Source organism: Bos grunniens, chromosome 2, assembly GCF_055505025.1.
Source record: "Bos grunniens cultivar Pamir isolate PY7600 chromosome 2, Bosgru_T2T1.0, whole genome shotgun sequence".
Classification (NCBI taxonomy): Eukaryota; Metazoa; Chordata; class Mammalia; order Artiodactyla; family Bovidae; genus Bos; species Bos grunniens.
In genome coordinates, this window is record NC_141166.1 from 45,383,782 (window position 1) to 45,408,303 (window position 24,522).

At 34.9% G+C, this 24,522-nt stretch overlaps 1 protein-coding gene across 12 annotated transcripts in view; it reads right to left on the minus strand.

Moving 5' to 3' along the window:
* The window catches only part of NBEAL1 (neurobeachin like 1), a 164,493-nt gene that overhangs the window by 32,417 nt on the left and 107,554 nt on the right, over positions 1–24,522 (minus strand). For 11 of the 12 annotated variants that reach the window (XM_086345219.1, XM_086345186.1, XM_086345194.1 and 8 more), the window contains 9 exons: positions 23,000–23,126; positions 17,099–17,247; positions 16,350–16,483; positions 13,905–14,006; positions 10,295–10,390; positions 9,774–9,898; positions 7,194–7,334; positions 4,100–4,230; positions 1,146–1,255 (listed from right to left, as the gene is read on the minus strand). In XM_086345219.1, coding sequence (XP_086201345.1) covers positions 1,146–1,255; positions 4,100–4,230; positions 7,194–7,334; positions 9,774–9,898; positions 10,295–10,390; positions 13,905–14,006; positions 16,350–16,483; positions 17,099–17,247; positions 23,000–23,126 — 1,115 coding nt within the window. Of the gene's footprint in view, positions 1–1,145; positions 1,256–4,099; positions 4,231–7,193; positions 7,335–9,773; positions 9,899–10,294; positions 10,391–13,904; positions 14,007–16,349; positions 16,484–17,060; positions 17,248–22,999; positions 23,127–24,522 lie in introns of those variants that run through there. The other variant, XR_015143586.1, reaches the window with a different exon arrangement.

A 24,522-nucleotide genomic window follows, 5' to 3' on the forward strand; every position in this document is an offset into this window, starting at 1 on the left:
GATAGTTGCAATTCTTTCTCACTCCCACCATTAAGAGATGGGGTTTACTTTCTTTCCTCTGGAATCTGCACTGATCCTGTACTATTTAACCATTAGAGAGGAAGGCATATGTGGTACAGCGACAGTTCACAGCTTAAACCAGATAGTTCACAGGAAGCTTCTGAAAAGTTTCTGCCTACTTAAAAAGTTATAGATTATCTTTCAGAGTTGTGTTACTTTTTCCCCCAATTCTCTATTCATGCATGGGGTTATTGTTTACAAGTATAAATCTAGAAGAGAACAGCTGACTCATTGGAAAAGACCCTGATACTGAGAAAGGTTGAAGACAAAATAAGATGGTGACAGAGGATGAGACAGACCCACTCAATGGACATGAATCTGAGCAAACTCCAGGAGACAGTAAAGACCAGGGAAGGCTGGCATGCTGCAGTCCATGGGGTCACAAAGAGTCGGACTTTACTTAGTGACTGAACACCAACAACAACAAATTATAAACTAATCCAGAATTTTGAAGTTTGACAAACTACCTACTAACAATAAGGAGCGTTCCCAGGTATTGGCCATTTAATTCTAGAATCTGAAACATGTCAGCTTAGATAGAAAGCTAGGTGGGCTCTGTGGGTGCGGAGGCGGAAACAGTGTCTTCAAGATAATAACGTAACAGCGATATTAAATGAAATCTTACTAGTCCTTCAACTCCAAAATGGAAATTTTGCTAAAACTAGCAAAACATTTACGTAGTATTTAGTATTCATTTAGCTATCTTATTAAAAACTTACTGAATTCCTTCAGAGGAAAAAACAATGTTCTTATCCTTGATAGATTTGAAACAAATAAGGGAACTATGATATATCAAACTACACTAGCTTGGTGACTGAAACATACATACAACAGGCAGATGCCTTACAGAAGTGAATTTTTTTTTTTGCTATATATCTGAGGGACAGTACTACTATAGTCTCACTATATCAGAAGATTCATAACTTCAAAATAAATTACTATATTATACTTTCTAAAATAGCATATAATACAGATTACAAATTAATGAAGAAAAATATTAGCTATACTTTATTCTATCATTCTCTGGAAAACACATATATCTTTATCTTATTAATCTGCTTAATAACTAAACATAAAAATCTTACCAGAGCTTTCCTATGTTTACAGATGAAATCTTCAGCAGACTTAGCCCATTTGGGGAGAACGACATCATTTACTAGTTCTTTGGAAACTTGTAGACGACCCAAGTTAAATTCTAAGATGTAAAAAATAAATGTATCATATCATTTTAGATTTAAATAAATCAAGTAAAACAAATAAAAGGGTATATTCCTTAGCAAAACTAGGTTTTTTCTGTTTTTTTGTTTTGTTTTGTTTTTTAAAAGTAAAAGATGAGAATCAAGTTTTTATAAAATTTGACTTAAAAAATCAATTAAAAATTTTTTATTTTATATTGGGGTACAGTTGATCAACAGTGGCGTGTTAGCTGCAGGTACAGAGCAAAGTGACTCAGCCATGCATAGATGTGTATCTATTCTTTCTCAAATTCTTTCCTGATTTAGGTTATTACAGAGCATTGAGTACACACTTCTCTGTGCTACACAGCAGGTCCTTATCTATTTTAAATATAGCAGAATGTACGTCAATTTCAAACTCACAGTCAATCCCACTTATTAAGTTCCCTTCTTGAGTAAATTTATTGAACAGGTAAAAATAACTCATCTATTAGAATGTATTTTCTTTAACATTTGATCAAAAAAGAAAATGAAAATAAGATAATTTAAAATGAATTATTAGAAAAAAATAAACTACAATTAGTTATTAGAAGATAAATCAAATTAATAGTTTATTTTTTGCTGAGAAAATTATAATTATGACCAAAATCTTAACCTGAACAAAAATGCAACAGTAAGCATTCTTCATACATTAAAAAGAATTAACACAGTTCCTCTAATGGTTAACTTACAAAACCCAGTGACTTAAAGTTTTTGGGTGTAACTTACACCTTAAACTTACTCAAGTTTACCTTATGGAAGGACAACATATTTCTACAACACTATTTTAAATAGATATTGACATAATAAATATTTGCTCATACTAGTTATGATAGAAGACAGTATTTTGACAAAACTGTCCCAAAGATAAGATTTTCTTGTTCATACATATGGAAAAGGAAAAGTGTTAACACAGAAGTCCTTCATTAAAGAAGTTATCTAAAAATATCAGTGTTCCTTAAAGCTGCAGAGATGTTTAAAGGTCATAAAATATCACGATGCAGGGTCTGTGGCCTTAACTCAACTACTATATGGCAGATACTGGTGGCCACCTGACAGGCATCCTTCCTTATCTAATAGCAGAAACTTTATTTTATTCAAGTGTGCATCCTGCCCTATATTTCATGCTTGTTGCAGGTGACTGGCATAGGCATTGGTACATGACCCAGCTCTGGACAGTGAAGGGAGATCATGAGAAAGGGTTTTTCATTCTTAAGAAACAACACAAAGAATTAAAAGTTTCAATTGTTTCTAAGACAATGTTGCATCTGCCTATGATGTCTAGAATTTTTTAGTCATGATAGTAACTGGCCAAGAACAAATCTAAAACACTCAGAACAGCAGTGTAAAAAGATACAGAAGGAACTTGACTCTGAGGATGCTGTTAAGTTACCATATCTCAGAATTTTTATTATGGAAAATAAATACTAACATTTTCTTCCTCATACAATTTTGAGTGGCTTTTATTAATATTTGTTGTCATTCTAATGAATATACTTTGTTTTCTCCCACCCAGCTCATTTTGAATAAATTGGCAATGGATAATTAGAAATGGAGGCCACCAGGACAGTAGTAATAGAGAGCAACTAGCTCTGGCTCTGGTGAATGTCAGAAATTGTCAAGCTGCTAAGCAGACCTTGAATTCTGGGTCCAAATTTAATCTGCTCATCCCTTCTATCCTGGATACCTTGCCCTAGAAGATCCAGTCCTCTGGTTGACTAGGGTCAGATTTGTCAACAGTTTCACTCAGTTTTCTGAAGGTGACCAATTAGAACTGCCTTTCTCTGAGAATCAGATGCCTTGGATCCAACAACCGGTCCTAGAGCACACAATCCAAGGTCATGAGACCCTGGATATGCTCTCACCAGCATGGCAAATAATTCTACTGAGCAAGCAATGGGTCAAACATTAACATTTCATGCTAGGGGAGGAAAAGGAAGTTAACAGCCCTTGACTCTGGAATTTCCCTAAAGAACACAAATTGGAACGATCTTGCCATTTTCTTATTTGTACTTAAATCTAAAACCAAGTCATCGAAAATGTATTTGGATATTCTTAAAAGACCATATTTCCTTCTATGATTCTTTTCTTCAAAAATATAACATGATACGTATAGCTGATTCACTTTGCTGTACAGTAGAAACAACCACAACACTATAAAGCAACTATACTCCAATAAAAATTAATTTAAAATAATAACATAATAATAATATGGTTTTTCAAATATTGTGGTAACTTAAACTCAGTCATTATTTTCAAATTGCTTCCTGTTTTCTACTCTAAAAGAAGTCAGCAAACTTCTACAAAGAGACAAAGAATAAGTATTTGGGGCTTTGTGAACCTATGGTCTCTGCTGCAACTAGTCAAATCTGCTATTACACTGTGAAAGCAGCCACAGCTTATGTAAATGTATTGGCCAGTTGTATTCCAAAAAACCTTATTGATAAATACTAGTTTGCTCAGATTTGGCCCATGAATCTATAGTTTGCTGACCCCTGATATAAACCTTCATCTTATCTAACTCAAACACTTTAACTCATGTAGCTGTACGGCTGAAATAGCTTGCAGCCACTTTTTGCTTCACTAGTAAACACTGTACTCGGATAAATTCCCTTACTAATTCATATTTCACTCATTTATCTTATTCACTGTAGCATTTCTGTAGAAGGTAAGACTAGTACCTGGACATTAAGTTAAGCCATGTCACTGAGTAATAAAAACACAGAACAAATAATCTATAGGTCATCACAAAAAATGTCCTAAAAGATATTTTTCAAGATCTTACATTGGGACCTAGTCAATCCAGTTTTTAAACTATTTCTTACGATTTTGATTTTCCAAAAACTCTGGGAAATAGAAGAATTCAGGAATAAGTTCCTTCACATCATATGGATTGTCCATGAGAGCCTGCCAGGTAGCAGGGATGGAATGGAACTGTCGATCAGCACAGTCGAACCTACATGTGGAGATGGGAAGGGAGCAGTGAGTCCTGACTGAGCAACAACAGGCTAAAACAAATTACACTTTGTTCAGGGTGCCTCATGTTTAGTTTCTCTTTATTTACCCTTTCTCTTTAACATCTAAAAACAAAATATGCTCTCCTTATGACAATCTTTATTTTGTTGTCAGGAAGTAAATACTATAATTTTAATCACTAGTATCATCTTAGATGAAAATGGCATAATTCTGCTGAGTAAAATTTATTACAGAGTGTAAATAAATATTATTTGGATATTTTAAAATTACAGAGTTTAAATATCACTAAGTATTATAGTATTTATGATATAGTTAACAGATCTATAGGAATGCTGCTGATTAATTTATGATACAAAATATCTTTACAAACTTTGGCTAAAAAGTAGATAGTGAGTTAGGGAAATAATTCTATAGCTAAAGCTTTTATACTTTACTCCCATATACTATTATCTTATTTTAACTTTATTTTCAAGTTCCATCATTTGCCTACAGTAATTGAAAGACGTGGTCATGCTGCAATTTTTATTATGTTTTAGCTAATCACAAACAGCATAAACCCCTTCTGTTTCATCTCCTTTGACACTGTTTTCCCAGTTTTATCCCATAAATGATGTCTTCTAAGTGACAACTGATGACTAATATGACTCTTCTTGTGCCTAGCAATCTTGTTTTGAAGCACAACTGAACTTAGCAGAACTCTAAATTTAACTATAGTCAATGACTGGGTCATCAATAAAGTCTAAGAATGATATATTCAAATTCAGTGAAAGGTACAGCTTTAACGGCAGAATCTTTTAGTTTGGGTGGAGGGAGAACAGCTTAACTGATATATAATTAACATATATGTAATTCACTCTAAGCGAACAATTCAATAGCTTTCAGTATATTCAGAACTGTGCAGCCATCACAATAAACAATTTTAGAACATTTCATCACTCCAAAAAGAAATCCTGTATCTAATAGCAGTCACTCTCCATTCACCCTCCCTCTAGCCCTAGGCAATTACTGATCTACTTTCTGTCTCCATGGATTTGTTTTTTTTAGCCGCCTTATGTAAATCATATATAACATATGGTATCTTGTGCCTGGCTTATGTCATTCAACATACTACTGTTTCATCCATGTTGTAGCATATATCAATCTTTCACTCCTTCTCTTAACTCATAGCTAAATAATATTCCACACCATGGGTATACCACGTTTCATTTACTCCTTTACCAGTTTATGGGCATTTGGGTTATTTAAATATTTGGACTATTACAAATAAAGCTGTTAAGGCCATTTGTGTGAAAGTGTTTGCATAAACATACATGTTCAATAATCTTGGGTCTATACCTAGGACTGGAATTGCTGGGTCATGGGTAATACTATGTTTAATGTTTTGAAGAACTGCCAGACTGTTTTTCACAGAGGCTGCATCATCTTAAATTTCCACTGGCAGTACATAATTGTTCCAATTTCTCAACATCTCATCAACGGTAGGTATTATCTATCTTTTTATTACAGCTATCTTCATGAGTGTAAAGAGGTATCTCAGTTTGGTTTTGATTTGAATTTCCCTGATAACCAATGATGTTGATCAACTTTTCACGTGTTTATCAGACATTTGTAATCTTCTTTGGAGAAATGTCCATTTAGATCTTTTGTTCAGTTTTTAATTGAGTCATTTGTCTTTTTACTGTTGCATTGCAAGGATTTTTTTTATATATTCTAGATACAAGTCCTTTATCAGATCTATAATTTGCAAATGTTTTCTCCAACTGAACTGGCTGTCTTTTTACTCTCTTGATGAGGTCCTCTGAAGCACAAACAGAATCTATTTTTGAGGCCTTATTAAAAAAATCATTTAAAAGCTGTAAAATCACTAAAAGCTGAAGAGACCCAGGTTTGCTTTCCCGGAAGGAAAATTACCTGACTTCATGGCAAACATAACATTTGGAGATATGTAGTGATCTAAGCCTCTCCTTGAAAGACAAGGCTCAGTGAACTAAAGACAGGAATAAGGAACCCAGGCTAATTTTGAGAGATAAACATTACATGGAAAGAGAGCAGAACAGGCAATGTTTACATAGTTTCTGATTGGTCCGAAAAGGCAAGAGGATAATGTTAAAGAATAAGGCAACAGGGAGACAAAATGAGAGTAAGTAGAGAGGCACCTGGAGGATACGCTGGGGAATGGGACATTCTTGAAGAAGTTTCTTTCTTTAGGATAAATAAGAAAATGTGAAACTTAGGTAAGGTATAATATAGACAGGTGATAACAATAATACGGTGGCATCACAGACCTGTTTGAGCTGCTATTAATAATCTAAGGGCTCTCATTCCTCTCTATTTTTATTCCTATTGATCAATATTTTTAGGAGGACTACAGAGGCACTGGTTAGACATTTCTGGTAGATGTTTTGGATTAAGGTCTAAATCAGTTCTAAGTCTGAATCTCTGGTAGATTCCTAAACCCAGTTGAAAATAACAAAAGTACACTGGATAACAGTAAAGAGGAATTCGCCTTAAAAGTCATTTGTGTAAGTCAGTTTGAGTGCCCTGTTATCAAACTAGTTTGGCTACTTTTATCTAGGGGCTATTATATGAATCAAAACCTAAAAAGAGGAGAATAAAAAAGGTAAGGTCCTGTTATAATAGTATATGAAAGTGAAAGTGTTAGTTGCTTAATTGTGCTTGACTTTCTGTGATCCCATGAACTGTAGCCCACCAGGCTCCTCTGTCCCTGGAATTCTCCAGGCAAGAACACTGAAGTGGGTAGCCATTCTCTTCTCCAGGGGATCTTCCTGGCCCAGGGATCAAATCTAGATCTCCTGCATTGTAGACAGATTCTTTACCATCTGAGCCACCAGGGAACCCTATAACAGTACATGACATGAAAGCAAAGAGTTTTCAACACTATCATATAGTCTTAAGAAAACAGTTTATTTACCCGAAACATACCTTCCACTCTGAAGCTGGATGTGGAGGGTGGTGAATGGTTCTGTACGAATAAGATAGTGCATAACTCCAGCAGAATTTGAATAGTGAGTACCATAATGAAATTTGTCAATAGTTCCCATAGGATCCTCAAAATTTTCATATCTAAAAATAGAAACTAAAGTTTTATAATCACAATAACAAAATTAATTTAGGATAGATGCTTGTATTGTATTGCTGAAAACAGTTTATTAAGAGGCTATGTACTCATATCATCACAACACATAATAAATGAAAAAAATTACTAATACTTTCTAAACAATATAGTAGTACTAATAGTGGAGTTTGGAATACTTTTGTATTATGCAATAATTATTTTCACTACAGATAGATTAGAAATCACAGAAAAACAAAAATAAAGAAATTTAAAATCAATTAAAATTGTACTTCCCAGAGATAATAAATAATAACATTCTGGCAAACATTTGTCAATTATGCATTAATATATATTTTAATATAAAATACATTTTAATATAAAACTGTTATACCTAGTATATTGTTCACAACTTATTTTTTCATCTAACAATTTTCTATTAACATCTTACAAAATATATAAGTGACTCACTTTGCTGCACAGCAGAAACTAACACATCGTAAATCAACTACATATCAATAAAAATTTTTTACAAAATCTTAGAATATATAACGATTTAACTATTTATTTATAGATAGTTAGGTTGTTTCTATTTTTCTGCTGTTTTAAGAATGTGATAATTAGACATCATAGTACGGCCAAGGTAATAGAAAAAAATATAGAGGGTCAGTCAAGAATTGTGAAAATGAATGTCTAATAATTCAAAGGTAGAAGGAAATAGATGTGTATAGCACAAGGAACTCTACTCAATATTCTGTGATAAACTATATGAGAAAAAATCTGAATAAGAATGAATATATGTGTGTATTACTGAATCATGTTGTTGTACAGCTGAAACTAACACAACACTGTAAATCAACTCTACTCCAATAAAATTAAATAAAAAAAACAGACAGTGAAATAGAAAGAAGGCTTAAGTCAGATTACTAGCAAAGGGCATATATATAATAACTCTTCAAGCACTATCACTAATGTTGTAATTGTTCTGAACGGTGACATCTGAGTTAGTGGGTATAAAATCTAAATAAGAATGAACAGTTTTTTGGAAGCAATACACATTAAAATTTTAAACCAAAATACTAATCAATTTGTCAAGCTAAGGTTAATTTCCTTTTTACATAGAAATCATTAATATTCAGGAGAATAAAGAGAGTTTTTAGGCCAAAGTCATTTGTACCTATGAAGAAAAATATATTATTGAAACATAAATTAAATTGTATCTTCCATTATCTACAAAATAAGTTAACCTATATGAAATGTACTTCCTATGGAACAGTGTTAGTAGTTTGACTAACAGCAGTGAGGTAATATACATACAGCAAAATTACATTAGTAAATCAAATATTAAACACTGCAAAAAGGTCTTATGGAAGATTTGCAAATAAAAAGGAAAAAAATAATGTACTATCAACTCTCAAAAAAATCTACAACTAAGTTTTTGTTTGCAAACACTTTGTCTTTATTACTGGAAGTTATCCATAAGTTCACATGGAGAAAAAGGAAAATTAAAATTATTCTTTTACTTGTCAGCCACTTGCTTTGAATAAAAAAAAAAATGAGACATTTACAGGATGGATGATCATCAATATATATAACTATAAATATTTTCTTTCCTTTCAAATGTTACTTTCTAAATTTTCTTACATTTCACTGTTTTTTATTCACATTATTACTGAAAAGATTAGTATTATTAATTTGATATCTACCAAAATAGTACATCAGATGTAAATGCTAGATTAGTAGGTTATTAAGTCTAAAATACTTAGGGATAAAGAACTCCACCCTTGCACACATACTTTTTGTCTTTTAATTGGATAGATAATTGTTTTGCAATGTTGTTTTAGTTTCTGCTGTACAACAAAGTGAATCAGCTATACATATACACATCCCCTCTCTGCTGAGCCTCCCTTCCCCCCAACCCTCCATCCCACCACTCTAGGTCATCACAGAGCACAGAGCTAAGGTCCCTGTGCTATCGAGCAGCTTCCCACTAGCTGTCTATGCTACACAAGGTTCTGTTTACATGTCAGTGCTACGCTCTCAACTAATCCCACACTTTGCCACCCCAACCCCCTGCCGCTGGTGTCCACATGTCAGTTCTCTATGTCTGCATCTTTATTCCTGCCCTGTGAACAGGCTCATCTGTACCACCTTTCTAGATTTCATACATATGTATTAATATATGATATTTGTTTTTCTTTTTATGACTTCACTCTCTTATTACAAGGAGAAAAGAAATTCTAAACAACATTAATTTAAATTTGGTAATGAAGGGACACAGACTACAGTCAAGATATTTGAAAGACAACTGATAACATTATCAAGAAAACTTAATGAAGGAATTATCAGACTCTAATTAGTAAAAGTAACACTTGGTTAGCCATAGGAGAAATCAATACAAATTCAAACTGCTATGGGTATATCTATCAAAGCAGATGAAAGGCACTTACTTTTCTCTCGTGGCTTTGGCATTCTTATCATTAACTACCCCAATTGGTTTGGATAGATCTCGAAATACAGATGGGTTATTAAGATCCAACTCTTCTGAAGTATAATCTTGTAAAATCCAGGGGAACTAAAACAGCCACAATTTACAATTTAGACATTCTTTCCAAGGGAAGCTACCAGTTTGATAACTAATATCAAACACTTTTCTAAAGACAAAAAGGGACAGTCTTTACTTTTTCCCGGTTGCAAATGTTTATTCATCTTTAGCTCAATAACCAGAAGCATTAACTCCTATAATTCCATTGAAATATTCTCAATGAAGGGAAAGAAAAAAGGCTTTCATTTTTAAAATGCCCTTAATATTTATATACATCTTAAAAATAGCAGGGTAAGAAATAAATAGAAAGGAAAAATAGTTTTTACATCTTTTTAAAAATAAAAACTAGATATAAGCCACTTATATTTTTGTATATAATAAAATTGAAAGGCAAGTGTATATTTACAGGATTTTTATAAAACTCACCACAGGATACTGTGCAAGGTCATTATAGGTTCGTCCTGCCATTGTATTTAACTGAATGAGGTAGTCAAAATTTGATATCTCTCTGTTTACCCATTTCTAGATAGCATAGAAAAAAATCAGAATTAGTCTACATCTCTTAGAAATCAATGACTATTACTGACAGTACTAAAATAATCTTGCATCCACTATCTCTATCATCTTTCTGGTAAAAGAAGTTAAGTTTTTGAAAAAAGATTAAACAGAGAGAAAAATCAACATACTTCTCCTAAGTTCACTTCCTTTTAAAAACTGGTCTTTAGAAAAGAAAGTTCTCACACTGCAGTCTAAAAGATCTCCTATAATAATTAAGTCTTTTCTTTAGTTAAAAAATATATTATTTGAATATAAAAATCTTTAATTCTAGAAGGAGTGCCCAAATTTTAAATTTTTGTCATTAACTGAAATCTTCCTAAGTATATATATTAAAATACCAGTATCTCAATGTACTTAACAGATCTACAAATTTTAAATAACATTATATTATTATATCTCTGCTCAGAAAAATTCCTTTATACAGAAAAGGTAGGTGGGATTTTGCTATAACAGATAAAACTTTCTAAAGAAAGACATAATCATTATTTTTTTAATCACCTTGTTAAATCTAGCCTACTCTACACAGTGTGAATATGCTCAAGCATTTTTTTTTGAAGACAGATTAACATACACCTTTCAGTTCAGTTCAGTTCAGTTCAGTCGCTTAGTCGTGTCCGACTCTTTGCAACCCCATGAATCACAGCATGCCAGGCCTCCCTGTCCATCACCAACTCCCAGAGTTCACTCAGACTCACGTCCATCGAGTCAGTGATGCCATCCAGCCATCTCATCCTCTGTCGTCCCCTTCTTCTCCTGCCCCCAATCCCTCCCAGCATCAGAGTCTTTTCCAATGAGTCAACTCTTCGCATGAGGTGGCCAAAGTACTGGAGTTTCAGCTTTAGCATCATTCCTTCCAAAGAAATCCCAGGGCTGAACTCCTTCAGAATGGACTGGCTGGATCTCCTTGCCGTCCTAGGGACTCTCAAGAGTCTTCTCCAACACTACAGTTGAAAAGCATCAATTCTTCGACCCTCAGCCTTCTTCACAGTCCAACTCTCACATCCATACATGACCACAGGAAAAACCATACCCTTGACTAGATGGACCTTTGTTGGCAAAGTAATGTCTCTGCTTTTGAATATGCTATCTAGGTTGGTCATAACTTTCCTTCCAAGGAGTAAGCGTCTTTTAATTTCATGGCTGCAGTCACCATCTGTAGTGATTTTGGAGCCCAGAAAAATAAAGTCTGACACTGTTTCCACTGTTTCCCCATCTATTTCCCATGAAGTGATGGGACCGGATGCCATGATGTTAGTTTTCTGAATGTTGAGCTTTAAGCCAACTTTTTCACTCTCCACTTTTACTTTCATCAAGAGGCTTTTGAGTTCCTCTTCACTTTCTGCCATAAGGGTGGTGTCATCTGCATGTCTGAGGTTATTGATATTTCTCCTGGCAATCTTGATTCCAGCTTGTTTCTTCCAGTCCAGCGTTTCTCATGAGGTACTCTGCATATAAGTTAAATAAGCAGGGTGATAATATACAGCCTTGACGTACTCCTTTTCCTATTTGGAACCAGTCTTTTGTTCCATGTCCAGTTCTAACTGTTGCTTCCTGACCTGCATACAGATTTCTCAAGAGGCCGGTCGTGTGGTCTGGTATTCCCATCTCTTTCAGAATTTTCCACAGTTTATTGTGATCCACACAGTCAAAGGCTTTGGCATAGTCAATAAAGCAGAAATAGATGTTTTTCTGGAGCTCTCTTGCTTTTTCCATGATCCAGCGGATGTTGGCAATTTGATCTCTGGTTCTTCTGCCTTTTCTAAAACCAGCTTGAACATCAGGAAGTTCATGGTTCACGTACTGCTGAAGCCTGGCTTGGAGAATTTTGAGCATTACTTTACTAGCGTGTGAGATGAGTGCAATTGTGCTGTAGTTTGAGCATTATCTGGCATTGCCTTTCTTTGGGATTGGAATGAAAACTGACCTTTTCCAGTCCTGTGGCCACTGCTGAGTTTTCCAAATGTGCTGGCATATTGAGTGCAGCACTTTCACAGCATCATCTTTCAGGATTTGAAATAGCTTAACTGGAATTCTATCACCTCCACTAGCTTTGTTCATAGTGATGCTTTCTAAGGCCCACTTGACTTCACATTCCAGGATGTCTGGCTCTAGATGAGTGATCACACCATCGTGATTACCTGGATCGTGAAAATGTTTTTTGTACAGTTCTTCTGTGTATTCTTGCCACCTCTTCTTAATATCTTCTGCTTCTGTTAGGTCCATACCATTTCTGTCCTTTATCGAGCCCATCTTTGCATGAAATGTCCCCTTGGTATCTCTAATTTTCTTGAAGAGATCTCTAGTCTTTCCCATTCTGTTGTTTTCCTCTACTTCTTTGCATTGATCGCTGAGGAAGGCTTTCTTATCTCTTCTTGCTATTCTTTGGAACTCTGCATTCAGATGCTTACATCTTTCCTTTTCTCCTTTGCTTTTCGCTTCTCTTCTTTTCACAGCTATTTGTAAGGTCTCCCCAGACAGCCATTTTGCTTTTTTGCATTTCTTTTCCATGGGGATGGTCTTGATCCCTGTCTCCTGTGCAATGTCACAAACCTCATTCCACAGTTCATCAGGCACTCTATCTGCCAGATCGAGGCCCTTAAATCTATTTCTCACTTCCACTGTATAATCATAAGGGATTTGATTTAGGTCATACCTGAATAGTCTAGTGGTTTTCCCTACTTTCTTCAATTTAAGTCTGAATTTGGTAAGTTCACTTAAAGTGTGCCTTAAGCAAAAGACATGTAGAAATGGTAAGAAATGAATCTATCTATACAGAAAGTCCAATAATATTTATGTGTCAAATTGAGGAATCAGTACTTTAATGAATAAAGTCTATACCACAGAAAGCAGGGAATGTACTTTTAAATAAAGCTTATTCCATAAACAATAGGAAGGAATTGCTGATGGCTTTTGAACAAGAGCAACATTTAAAGATTAAGATTAACACATATGTAGGAGGAAAGAGAGAGTCAGGAGGCAGAGAACCTAATTAGGAGACTACTAACAACACCAGAGAGCAAAAACAAGAGCCTTTCCTTGGCTTTTGACAGTGAAAATTCAAGAGATGTTGGGATTATATGAGGATAAAATGCGTGGAAGAATTAGTTAGTTTTGGCAGATAGAAAGACTGGAGAAACTTTCTTCTGCCTGTATTCCAAGGTGTCTCGTATTTTTTCATTTTTTCTTGTGCATGGATTTTTATTATTAAGAAAAGTCCCACATTATTTTTTTAAAAGAACATTATAATGAAAGAAGAAGTTATAAGACATGCCCATGAACTGAACAAAATGGGAGCTGGAGGACAGGGAACTCTTATGTGTGAGGGAAACAGAAAGATTCAAAGACAATTCAAAAGATCAACCTGAATGGAAGAACAGCAGTTGTATGATCAAAATAAAACAGTCAGAAAGAAGATTTACTTCTAGGCAAAAGTCTAAGATACAAAATTAACACCAAACAGTGACTTAAAATTTCCTACCTGTGTCAGTCCTGATGCTTTGAATAACTCCTGTGGTGATCTGGTTCCATAACTATTTGGAGAATGAAGTGACAACAGTCTGCTATATACTTTGTTCCTAACCTATTAAAAAAGCAGCACTTTATGCGTTAAAAATAGAATAAGAGAAAACAGGATTATGGCTTTATTAACAGATTTATTGAGATATAATTCACATACCATAAATTCACCCTTTTAAAGTATATAATTCAGTGAGGTTTTTCTCTTTTTTAAAAAAATATTCACAGAGTTGTACAACTATTCACATTATCTAACTCTGGGACATTTATGTCATCCTCAAAAGAAACTACATACTTATGAGCCATCACTCCCCAATTTCCCTCTTGTCCTCTGACAACAACTAAACTTTCTGTTACTATGGATTTGCCTAATCTGAACACTTCACTTAAACAGAAGATTACAGTTTTAACTTCTTTATTTTACTAGGCTTAACAAACTTATGACATACATTTTTTTTAGAATGCTACAGTATATTAATAGAGTAATCATCACACATTTTATCAGAAAACTAGCTCACTTCCAGTTCAAATCTAGTTCTGTCATTTACTAATCATCTGGACAAATCAATTAATTTACTGAGTCTCATTTGTGTATTCAATATAATAATTTTACCCTTTACAGTTTTGTGGATTGTTCAGGGCTATGCAAATGTAAAGAAATAAAATTAATCTTTGAACTTCAGCTTCCTCATCTATAAAAAAAAGGAATGGAATTTTCCATATCTAATCTGAAGACTGTTATGAAGATTAGGTACCACATATAAATATGGTTTATATATACAAGAGACTTCCCTGGTGGTGTAGTGGCTAAGACACCGAGCTCCCAGGGTAGGTGGCCCAGATTTAATCCCTGGTAACAGAACAAGATTCCACATGCCACAACTAAGAGTTCACATGCTGCAACTAAGATATGGTGCAGCCAAAAAAAATAAATTAAAAAAAAAAACAAAAAAAAAAAACTACATACAACACGAGTGTGCTTAGTTTAATTACATAAAGTAACTTTCTAAAAAACACATACATTGTATTTTCCTATCGGTGAATATTTAATAGTGAAAAATTACCCTTTTGTAAAAATAGAAAAATGTTCCTCAAAATTTATAAATTTACCTGGATCTCATTTATAAATATACCTGGATCTCAAGTGAATAGAAAGTTAGTTATTGACTCTGCTAATCCAGGTCCTTGGAAGAAAAATTATACTCTGCTAATCACTTGCTCCTTGGAAGAAAATTTATGACCAACCTAGACAGCATATTAAAAAGTGGAGACACTACTTTGCCAACAAGGGTTCATCTAGTCAAAGCTATGGTTTTTCCAGTAGTCATATATGGATGTGAGAATTGGACTATAAAGAAAGCTGAGCGCCAAAGAATTGATGCTCTTGAACTATGGTGTTGGAGAAGACTGTTGAGAGTCCCTTGACAGCAAGGAGATCCAACCAGACAATCCTAAAGGAAATCAGTCCTGAATATTCATTGGAAGGACTGATGCTGAAGCTGAAACTCCAGTACTTTGGATACCTGATGTGAAGAACTGATTCATTGGAATACACCCTGATGCTGGGGAAAAATGAAGGCGGGAGGAAAAGGGGACAACAGAGGATGAGATGGTTGGATGGCATCACTGACTCAATGGACATGAGTTTGAGTAAACTCTGGAAGTTGGTGATAGACAGGGAGGCCTTGCATGCTGCAGTCCATGGAGTCGCAAAGAGTTGGACACAACTGAGCGACTGAACTGAACTGAATCCAGGTAATCTGAGAAGCAAATGTTAAGACAGAATTCAACATGGAGGATTCTATTAGGAGAGATACCAGAGAGAGAAAATGGAGAGAAAGCTAGGCAAGGTAAAAGAAAGCTATCAAACTGTGATGCAAGTCTGGCCTCAAGTATATGCCAAAGGGAAGGAAGGTTGAGAGCAAGTAACGTGCCAAAGGTTACACTGCTAGTGGTGGAATGGTTTTGGATCCAGGGAACCTGAATTCAGTGGCAATCTCTTAACTGCTTATACTATTTAAGAATTTACGCTATTCATAGAAGAAGCATATGCGCCATTATTTTTTTTTCTGATTACACATACTCCATTATTGTTGAATTCAACCCAAATTTCATAAATCCAATTATATCATATATATATATACCATAGTATCTCACAATGTGAGATCTATTTGCTGACACCCCAAATTCTACTAACTTCTTTATCTATCTATATATAAGATATCCTCCAAACACTCAAACATAAATTCCAACAAAAATTCATATGCTGCTTAGTCCCAAAGTACGTATCTTTTTTCTCTAATATTCTGACTCAGTGGAAAAGCAGAGTGTAAAGTTTCATTACAGCTTACTAGTTTGAAAATTAATTCAAGCTAACAATCTAGGAGAAAGGTAGCCTTTTACAAACCTCTTTTTTGAAATTGAGAAAGTAGTTGGATTGGTCAACATGAAAAATCTCAAGGGCTGACCTCCTTAAATTGTACCGTCGTAGGTGAATCTCTCGAACTTGAGAGTGAGGCCACTTGAAATCAAAGCCTACTCCTGAAAACAGAAAAAAATCTTGTGACTGTGGACCACATAAAGTTACATACGCTATGCAGAAAATATCTCCATTTCCTGACAAGAATAGCATTTAGGGAAAAAGAATTCAACCTCTATATGATAAAAACCATCTGTTAAATGTATTACATGTTTAAACTATTTCTTTTAAAACTATTTTAAAATTCTATAGCTTTTTATACTTCCTTTCCATTGAAATAGAGAATAACTCTGAATATTGTATCTTAGAAACATTTTCCTTTTTCTCTTTATGTTAGCAGCTTAGATTTAAATATCTTTTTATTTTCAGATAAAAGATTAGGTGAGACGCCTATAGGAACAAGAGTACATATAAATAAAACATTGCATTTATAACTTAAATTTATAGCAGTCCCCACTAGGCAAACCTTTAAAAAAAAACATTGATAATAAAAAGAAGCATTCCCCTCAGTACATTGTTGAATAATGAATTTAATCCCATACTGACTTTCCATTTCTCCCTTTACATGAAAGACTACAATTTTACAGGCCCATCTTATTATTTTCTTCTCATTAATGATTGATAAACTGGATACTTAACTATTGAACAACAGAAATTATTCCCCCAGAACTCCTCACCATCTTCTTTTTCAATGCTGCCATCATAGAAGTAAATGTGTTGAGTAGTGATTTCTAATCTGCCAGGAATTACATCAATTATTGTAATGAGTTCACAGTCTTCTGATAACACCAATTTTTCTTTTTGATTCTGTTCTTCTTTCTCATCACTGAAGGGAAAAAACAAATAAAAAAGATCCAACAATGTATTCTGGGTAAATGGAAAAGAACATCATATTCAAAATCAAATCTCATTTCTGTGAAATCACTATCCAAGTAAGGGTACTTGAATTTTCTACAAAAAACATTCCACTGCATATTTCACCAACCTAACAGGTAATACTGCAATCCTTAAAGCTAAGCTCAAAAAAAGCTAAGAATGTTTTCCTAAATAGTGAAATTCTAAAGTTCACAGTGATGAAATTGAGAAATAAGTAACTTAAGGCAGTACACAGTCTGTAGCTTATTTATATTCTATGAAAGAAGGAGTTTTGGCTTTTCATTTGAAAGTGAATGAGACTGACATCCACTGAATTCACTAATCATTGAAGAAAAAAAATAAAACCCCATTAAAACGCTGACCAAAAAATCTACCCAAATCAAAGAGCTCCCTAGACAACCACGTCTACTCAGTTTGCTAAAAATAATCAAGGAAATATTTTAAAATCATTAAAATTATATGAACAAAAGAACCTGCTTATACTAACAAAAGATATTATTGAATCTGGTCAGTTTGTAATATTAAAATAAGTTCTGAAGAAATATTTGCCATATGTTGTTTATAACCTAAACAAAGTGATACTCAGAATAAATTATAAACTTGAGACTTAGCTAATCATTCTTGGCTGAATGTGAGGCTTTACAATCATAATAAAAGTCAGGACAGATGTGTAAATCACCAAATTTGAATGAATTCCCTAAACCACTTACAGATCCACTGGCAAAGAGTGGCAGTATTACTGATCAAGGAGTTTAACACAAGCACAAACTAATTACTGGCTGACCACTAAGCTATGCTGATCCAGAGGCAACCCCCAATAAGCAGAGTTTTAAAAATAAAACAGAACAAAAACCCAGTAAATACAGACATCAATGACATTCACTACAGGTAAAACAGATTCCACAGACTTAATCTAGCAAAGTCATTAGACAAACAAAAATACAATAACAACAACCAAAAACAAGGGAGGAGATCAGAAACCAAAGTGGATATAATTTTTTTTTTAATGTATGGGTTTCACAAAGATTATGAGACATAACAAGAAACAGGAAACTATGGACCATGAACCTAAAAGAAGTAAAAAGAAACTATTTCAGGGAGGACCTCAGAAGTTCAACTTAGTAGACAAAGACATCAAGGCAGCTATCATAAAAATACATGAAAAGAACTAAAGAAAACTATGTTTAAAGAACCAAAGTGCATTATGGCAAAAATGTCTATTCATAGAGAGATTACAATAAAGAGATAGTAATTATACATATATTTATAAAAAGGAACCAAATAAGAAATTCTGAAATTGAAAAATATAATAACTAAATGAAAAATTCACCAGAAAGACTCAACAGCATATCTGAACTTGCAGGAGAAAGAAGCAGAGCTCTTGAAGATAGATCAAAAAGAAATTGTCCAATCTGAAGAATACAAAGAGAAAAACAATCAAGCAGAATGAAAGAACCTCAGAGGGTTCTATTATGCAAAACAACATAAGTGCAAAGGGAGACCCAGAAGGAGAGAATAGAGAAAAAGGCCAAGATATATTTGACAAAATAATGGTAACAACTTCTCAAATATTAAAGAATTTAATCTACACATCCAAGAAGCTCAGTGAACTCCAAGGAGGACAAACACAAAGATATCCATACATGGACAGAAAATCAATGTGATAAAAGCTAAGGACAAGAAGAATAACTTTAAAGCATAACAATACAGTACATAAATTGTCAACCGAGAATTCTATAACCAGCAAAACTACCCATCAAAGAGAAAGCAACAGTGCTCAGACAACTAGAATCACATGCAAAAGAATTAACACAGATATCTACATCATTCCACATAAAAAAATTAACACAAAATGGATCAATGACCTAACATAAGAGATAAAATATAAAACTTAGGAAAAAATAGATAAAAGGAAATTCATCAAAATTAAAAATACCAACAAAAAAGTGAAAAACCCAATTTAATGGAAAGAACATTTTTGTAAATCCTATATTTAATAAAGGACTTGTTGCTAAAATATATAAAGAACACTTACAACTCAGTAACAAAAAGACAACCCAATTAAAAAGTGCAAAAAAGATCTTCATAAAGATTTCTCCAAAAAAGACATATAAATGGCCAAGAAACATATGAAAAGATGCTCAGCATCACTAGTCATTAGGGAACTGCAAATTAAAACCACTAGATACCACCTTCTGAAAGTGAAGTTGCTCAGTTGTGTCCAACTCTTTGAGACCCCATGGACTAAAGTCTGTCATGCTCCTCTGTCCATGGGATTTCCCAAGCAAGAATACTGGAGTGGGTTGCCATTTCCTTCTCCAGGGGATCTTCTTGACCCAGAGATCAAAGCCAGGTCTCCTGCATTGTAAGCAGACACTTTACCATCTGAGCCACCAGGGAAGCCCACCACCTTCTAGAATGATATAATAAATTTTACAAAAACACAGAGAGGGCTTCCCAGGTGGCTCAGTGGTAAAGAATCTGCCTGCTAATGCAGAAGATATGTGTTCAATTCCTGATCCAGGAAGATCCCACATGCTGCAGAGCATTAAGCCCATGTGCCACAACTACTGAAGCTCTCGTGCTCTAGAGCCCACGCTCTGCAATAAAAGAAGCCACTGCAAAGAGAAGCCTGTGCACAACTAGAAAGTAGCCCCCACACAATGCGACGAGAAAAAAGCCTGTGCAGCAACAAAGATACAGCCAAAAATAATAAATTAATTTAGACTTAAAAAAGAGAGAGAATAACAGACACTTGAATGGATTGGAGAATCTAATATGAAAATTAGAACTTTCATACATTGCTGAAATGTAAAATGGCATAGTCATTCTGAAAACTGTTTCATAATTCCTCAAAAGGTTAAACATAGAATTAGCACATGATCAGCAAATCTAAGTTTTTTTTATACTGAAAATAACTAAAAAACATAAGTTCACACAAAAATGTATACATGAATATTCAAGGCAGTATTATTCATAATCATCATAAAACTAGAGACTACAGAAATGTCCATCAACTGATGAACAGATAAACAAAAATAATATATTCATATAATGGAATACTATTTAGCCAAAAAAACTAATTAAATATTGTTAGATGCAATGACCTGGATAAATACTGGAAATATTATGGGGAAAAAAGTAAAAATTGTTAGTCGCTCAGTCATGTCGAACTCTTTGTGACCTCAGGGACTGTAGCCTGCCAGGCTCCTCTGTCCATGGGATTCTCCAGGTAAGAATACTGGAGTGGGTAGCCATTCCCTTCTCCAGGGGATCTCTCCATCCCAGTGATTGAATCCAAGTCTTCTGCATTGCAGGAAAATTCTTTACCGCCTGAGCCATTTATACCAAAAGGCAACATATTATATGAAATACATGAAATGTTGAAAACAGACAAATTCATACTGAAAGAAAGCCAATAAGCCATTGCTAGAGGATGCAGGGAGGGAAAATTGGGACCGATTACTAAAGCAGAGACATTACTTTGCCGACAAAGGTCCATCTAGTCAAGGCTATTGTTTTTCTAGTGGTCATGTAGGGATGTGAGAGTTAGACTATAAAGAAAGCTGAGCGCCAAAGAATTGATGCTTTTGAACTGTGGTGTTGGAGAAGACTCTTGAGAGTCCCTTGGACTGCAAGATCAAACCAGTCAGTTGTAAAGGAAATCAGTTCTGAATATTCATTGGAAAGACTGATGCTGAAACTCCAGTACTTTGGCCACCTGATGCGAAGAGCTGACTCCTTTGAAAAGACCCTGATGCTGGGAAAGATTGAGGGTAGGAGGAGAAGGGGAGACAGAGGATGAGATGGTTGGATGGCATCACTGACTCGATGGACACATGTTTGGGTTGATTCTGGGAGTTGGTAATGGACAGGGAGGCCTGGTGTGCTGCAGTTCATGGGGTCTCAAAGAGTCGGGCATGACTAAGCGACTGAACTGAACTGAACTGCAAAGTAGAAGATCTGCTTTTGAAGTGATGGAAATGTTCTTGGACTAGATAGTAGTGATGCTGCACAACTCTGTGAACAGACTAAAAAACCACTGAACTGTACACTTTAAAATGATAAATTTTATACTAAGTGAATCTCAATTTTCAAAAAATATATCTCAGTTTTTAAAAAAGCAGCCAAAAATGAAGACAAATTAAAAACCTCTACAGATGACAAAAGACTAAGATAATTTGTGGCTTACAGACATTCCTTATAAGAAATACTGAAGAGAGTCCTTCAGGCTTAAAGGAAATGCACCAGATGGTAATATGAATGTACACCAAGAAATAAAGTATATAGGTAGGTAATTATGCAGGCAAATATAAATGAAAACATAATTACATAGTTTTTTCTTCTCAATTTTAAGACAAGTGCATGAAACAGTAACAGCATAAGCTGTGCTGTTGGGCTTAAAATATATAAAGATTTAATATTATGGTAATAAAACAAAGGAGATATGAGAAATGAAAATGTTTTACATTTGCTTAGGGGAAGTTTTTGGGCTTCCCTGGTGGTTCAGAGGGGAAAGAATCCGCCTGCAATGTGGGAGACCTGGGTTTGATGCCTGGATTGGGAAGATCTCTTGGACGTGGGTATGGCAACCCACTTCAGTATTCTTGCCTACAGAATCCCCACAGACAGAGGAGCCTGGTGGGCTACAGTCCACAGGGTCACAGAGTTGGATACAACTGAGCAACAAAGCACAGGGGAAGTTTTTAAACTACAAATTCAAAAATTTTAAGTATATCTAAGGCTATTCAGGATATATATTTTTTTCTGGTAGAGGTCTCATAAGTTATATTTTTCAAGGAATTTGTCCATTTCATTTAAATTGTCAAATTTATTGGCATAAAGTTGTCATTTCCTTTTAATTATTTTAATGTATTTCTTTTTAATCATTTTAATATCATCATTAATCATTTTAATATCATCTTCTCCTCCTTCATTCCTGATACTGGTAATTTATGCTGTCTTTACTTCCTGCTGCTGCTAAGTCACTTCAGTCGTGTCTGACTCTGTGCGACCCTGTAGATGGCAGCCCACCAAGCTCCCCCGTCCCTGGGATTCTCCAGGCAAGAACACTGGAGTGGGTTGCCATTTCCTTCTCCAATGCATGAAAGTGAAAAGGGAAAGTGAAGTCGCTCAGTTGTGTCCAACTCTTAGCGACCCCATGGACTGCAGCCTACCAGACTCCTCCATCCGTGGGATTTTCCAGGCAAGAGTACTGGAGTGGGGTGCCATTGCCTTCTCCGATACTTCTTAAATAGTCTAACTAGAGGTTTATTGTTCACTTATCTGATTTTTAATGACCAGCTTTTTTTCACTTTTTCTTTTTGTTGTTTGGTTTTCTCTTTCATGGAGTTCTGCTTTTATCTTTACAATAATTTCTTCCTTTTGCTTAAGAGCTTATATTTCGTCCTGTACTTACCATCTAAACACCTCAGTGGTATCTATAAATTTGGTAATGTTTTTATTATCATTCAGCTCAAAATACTTTCTAATCTCAAGGTCCAGCTCCAAATTAACCCAGTTCTAAGAAGCCTTCAATAGTTTCAGTTGACACTGATAGACTCCTAACAGTTGATACAGTATTAACTATTGGATTCTGGAAATGTATAGTATTACAATTTCAAGCAACTATTTTCCACAATTTTACAATCCTATCTCTCAGAATAAAGTAATTTTAAATTCTCTCAAGTACTGATACATACATATTTACTCTGGATGTTATTTCCTCTTCAGGAAGATCTAATTTATCCTCCTCCATATCACTAACTTTTACTTGTTTCACCACTTCCAAAAGCAATGAATCACTGGAAGGCTGTGAGTGTTGGATACCTGTTTAAACATAAAATATCTGTTAAACACAAGTAGAAAAATCATATCAGAGTCCTTCTGTAATTTCTGACTGTTAATTGTATGATTATAAGAAGGTGCTTGAAATTTTCTAGCATAAAAAAGTGATTTACTACAGAAAAGCTGTTATACATAATTTAGAGTTATCTGTCCTACCTCTTGAGAAACCTATATGCAGGTTAGGAAGTAACAGTTAGAATTGGACATGGAACAACAGACTGGTTCCAAAGAGGAAAAGGAGTACGTCAAGACTATATATTGTCACCCTGCTTATTTAACTTATATGCAGCGTACATCATGAGAAACGCTGGGCTGGAAGAAGCACAAGCTGGAATCAAGATTGCTGGGAGAAATCTCAATAACCTCAGATATGCAGATAACATCAGCCTTATGGCAGAAAGTGAAGAGGAACTAAAATGCCTCTTGATGAAAGTGAAAGAAGAGAGTGAAAAAGTTGGCTTAAAGCTCAACATTCAGAAAACTAACATTCATGGCATCTGGTCCCACCACTTCATGGGAAATAGATGGGGAAACAGTGTCAGACTTTATTTTTCTGGGCTCCAAAATCACTGCAGATGGTGACTGCAGCCATGAAATTAAAAGACGCTTACTCCTTGGAAGAAAGTTATGACCAACCTAGATAGCATATTCAAAAGCAGAGACATTACTTTGCCAACAAAGGTCCGTCTAGTCAAGGCTATGGTTTTTCCAGTGGTCATGTACAAATGTGAGAGTTGGACTGTGAAGAAGGCTGAGGGTCGAAAAATTGATGCTTTTCAACTGTGGTGTTGGAGAAGACTCTTGAGAGTCCCTTGGACTGCAAGGAGATCCAGCCAGTCCATTCTGAAGGAGTTCAGCCCTGGGATTTCTTTGGAAGGAATGATGCTAAAGCTGAAACTCCAGTACTTTGGCCACCTCATGCGAAGAGTTGACTCATTGGAAAAGATTTGGATGCTGGGAGGGGTTGGGGGCAGGAGGAGAAGGGGACAACAAAAGATGAGATGGCTGGATGGCATCACTGACTTGATGGATGTGAGTCTGAGTCAACTCCGGGAGTTGGTGATGGACAGGGAGGCCTGGCATGCTGTGATTCATGGGGTTGCAAAGAGTCGGACACGACTGAGCAACTGAACTAAACTGAACTGATGCTGCTTAACCAATGTTTTTAAATTATTATACATATAACAAAAGGAATAAATGTTTTTAAAATGGTATTTGTTTTTAATGATGGTATTATTTATGTTTCAGAAACAGGCCAAGTAATCTCTTTAACCATATTTACTTCTAAAGTATGCCAATAAGTAAGTGTTATTCTCACTACATTAATTCAATAGAATTATCCTTACTGTGCATTTGTACTATAGAAATATTAAGAAAG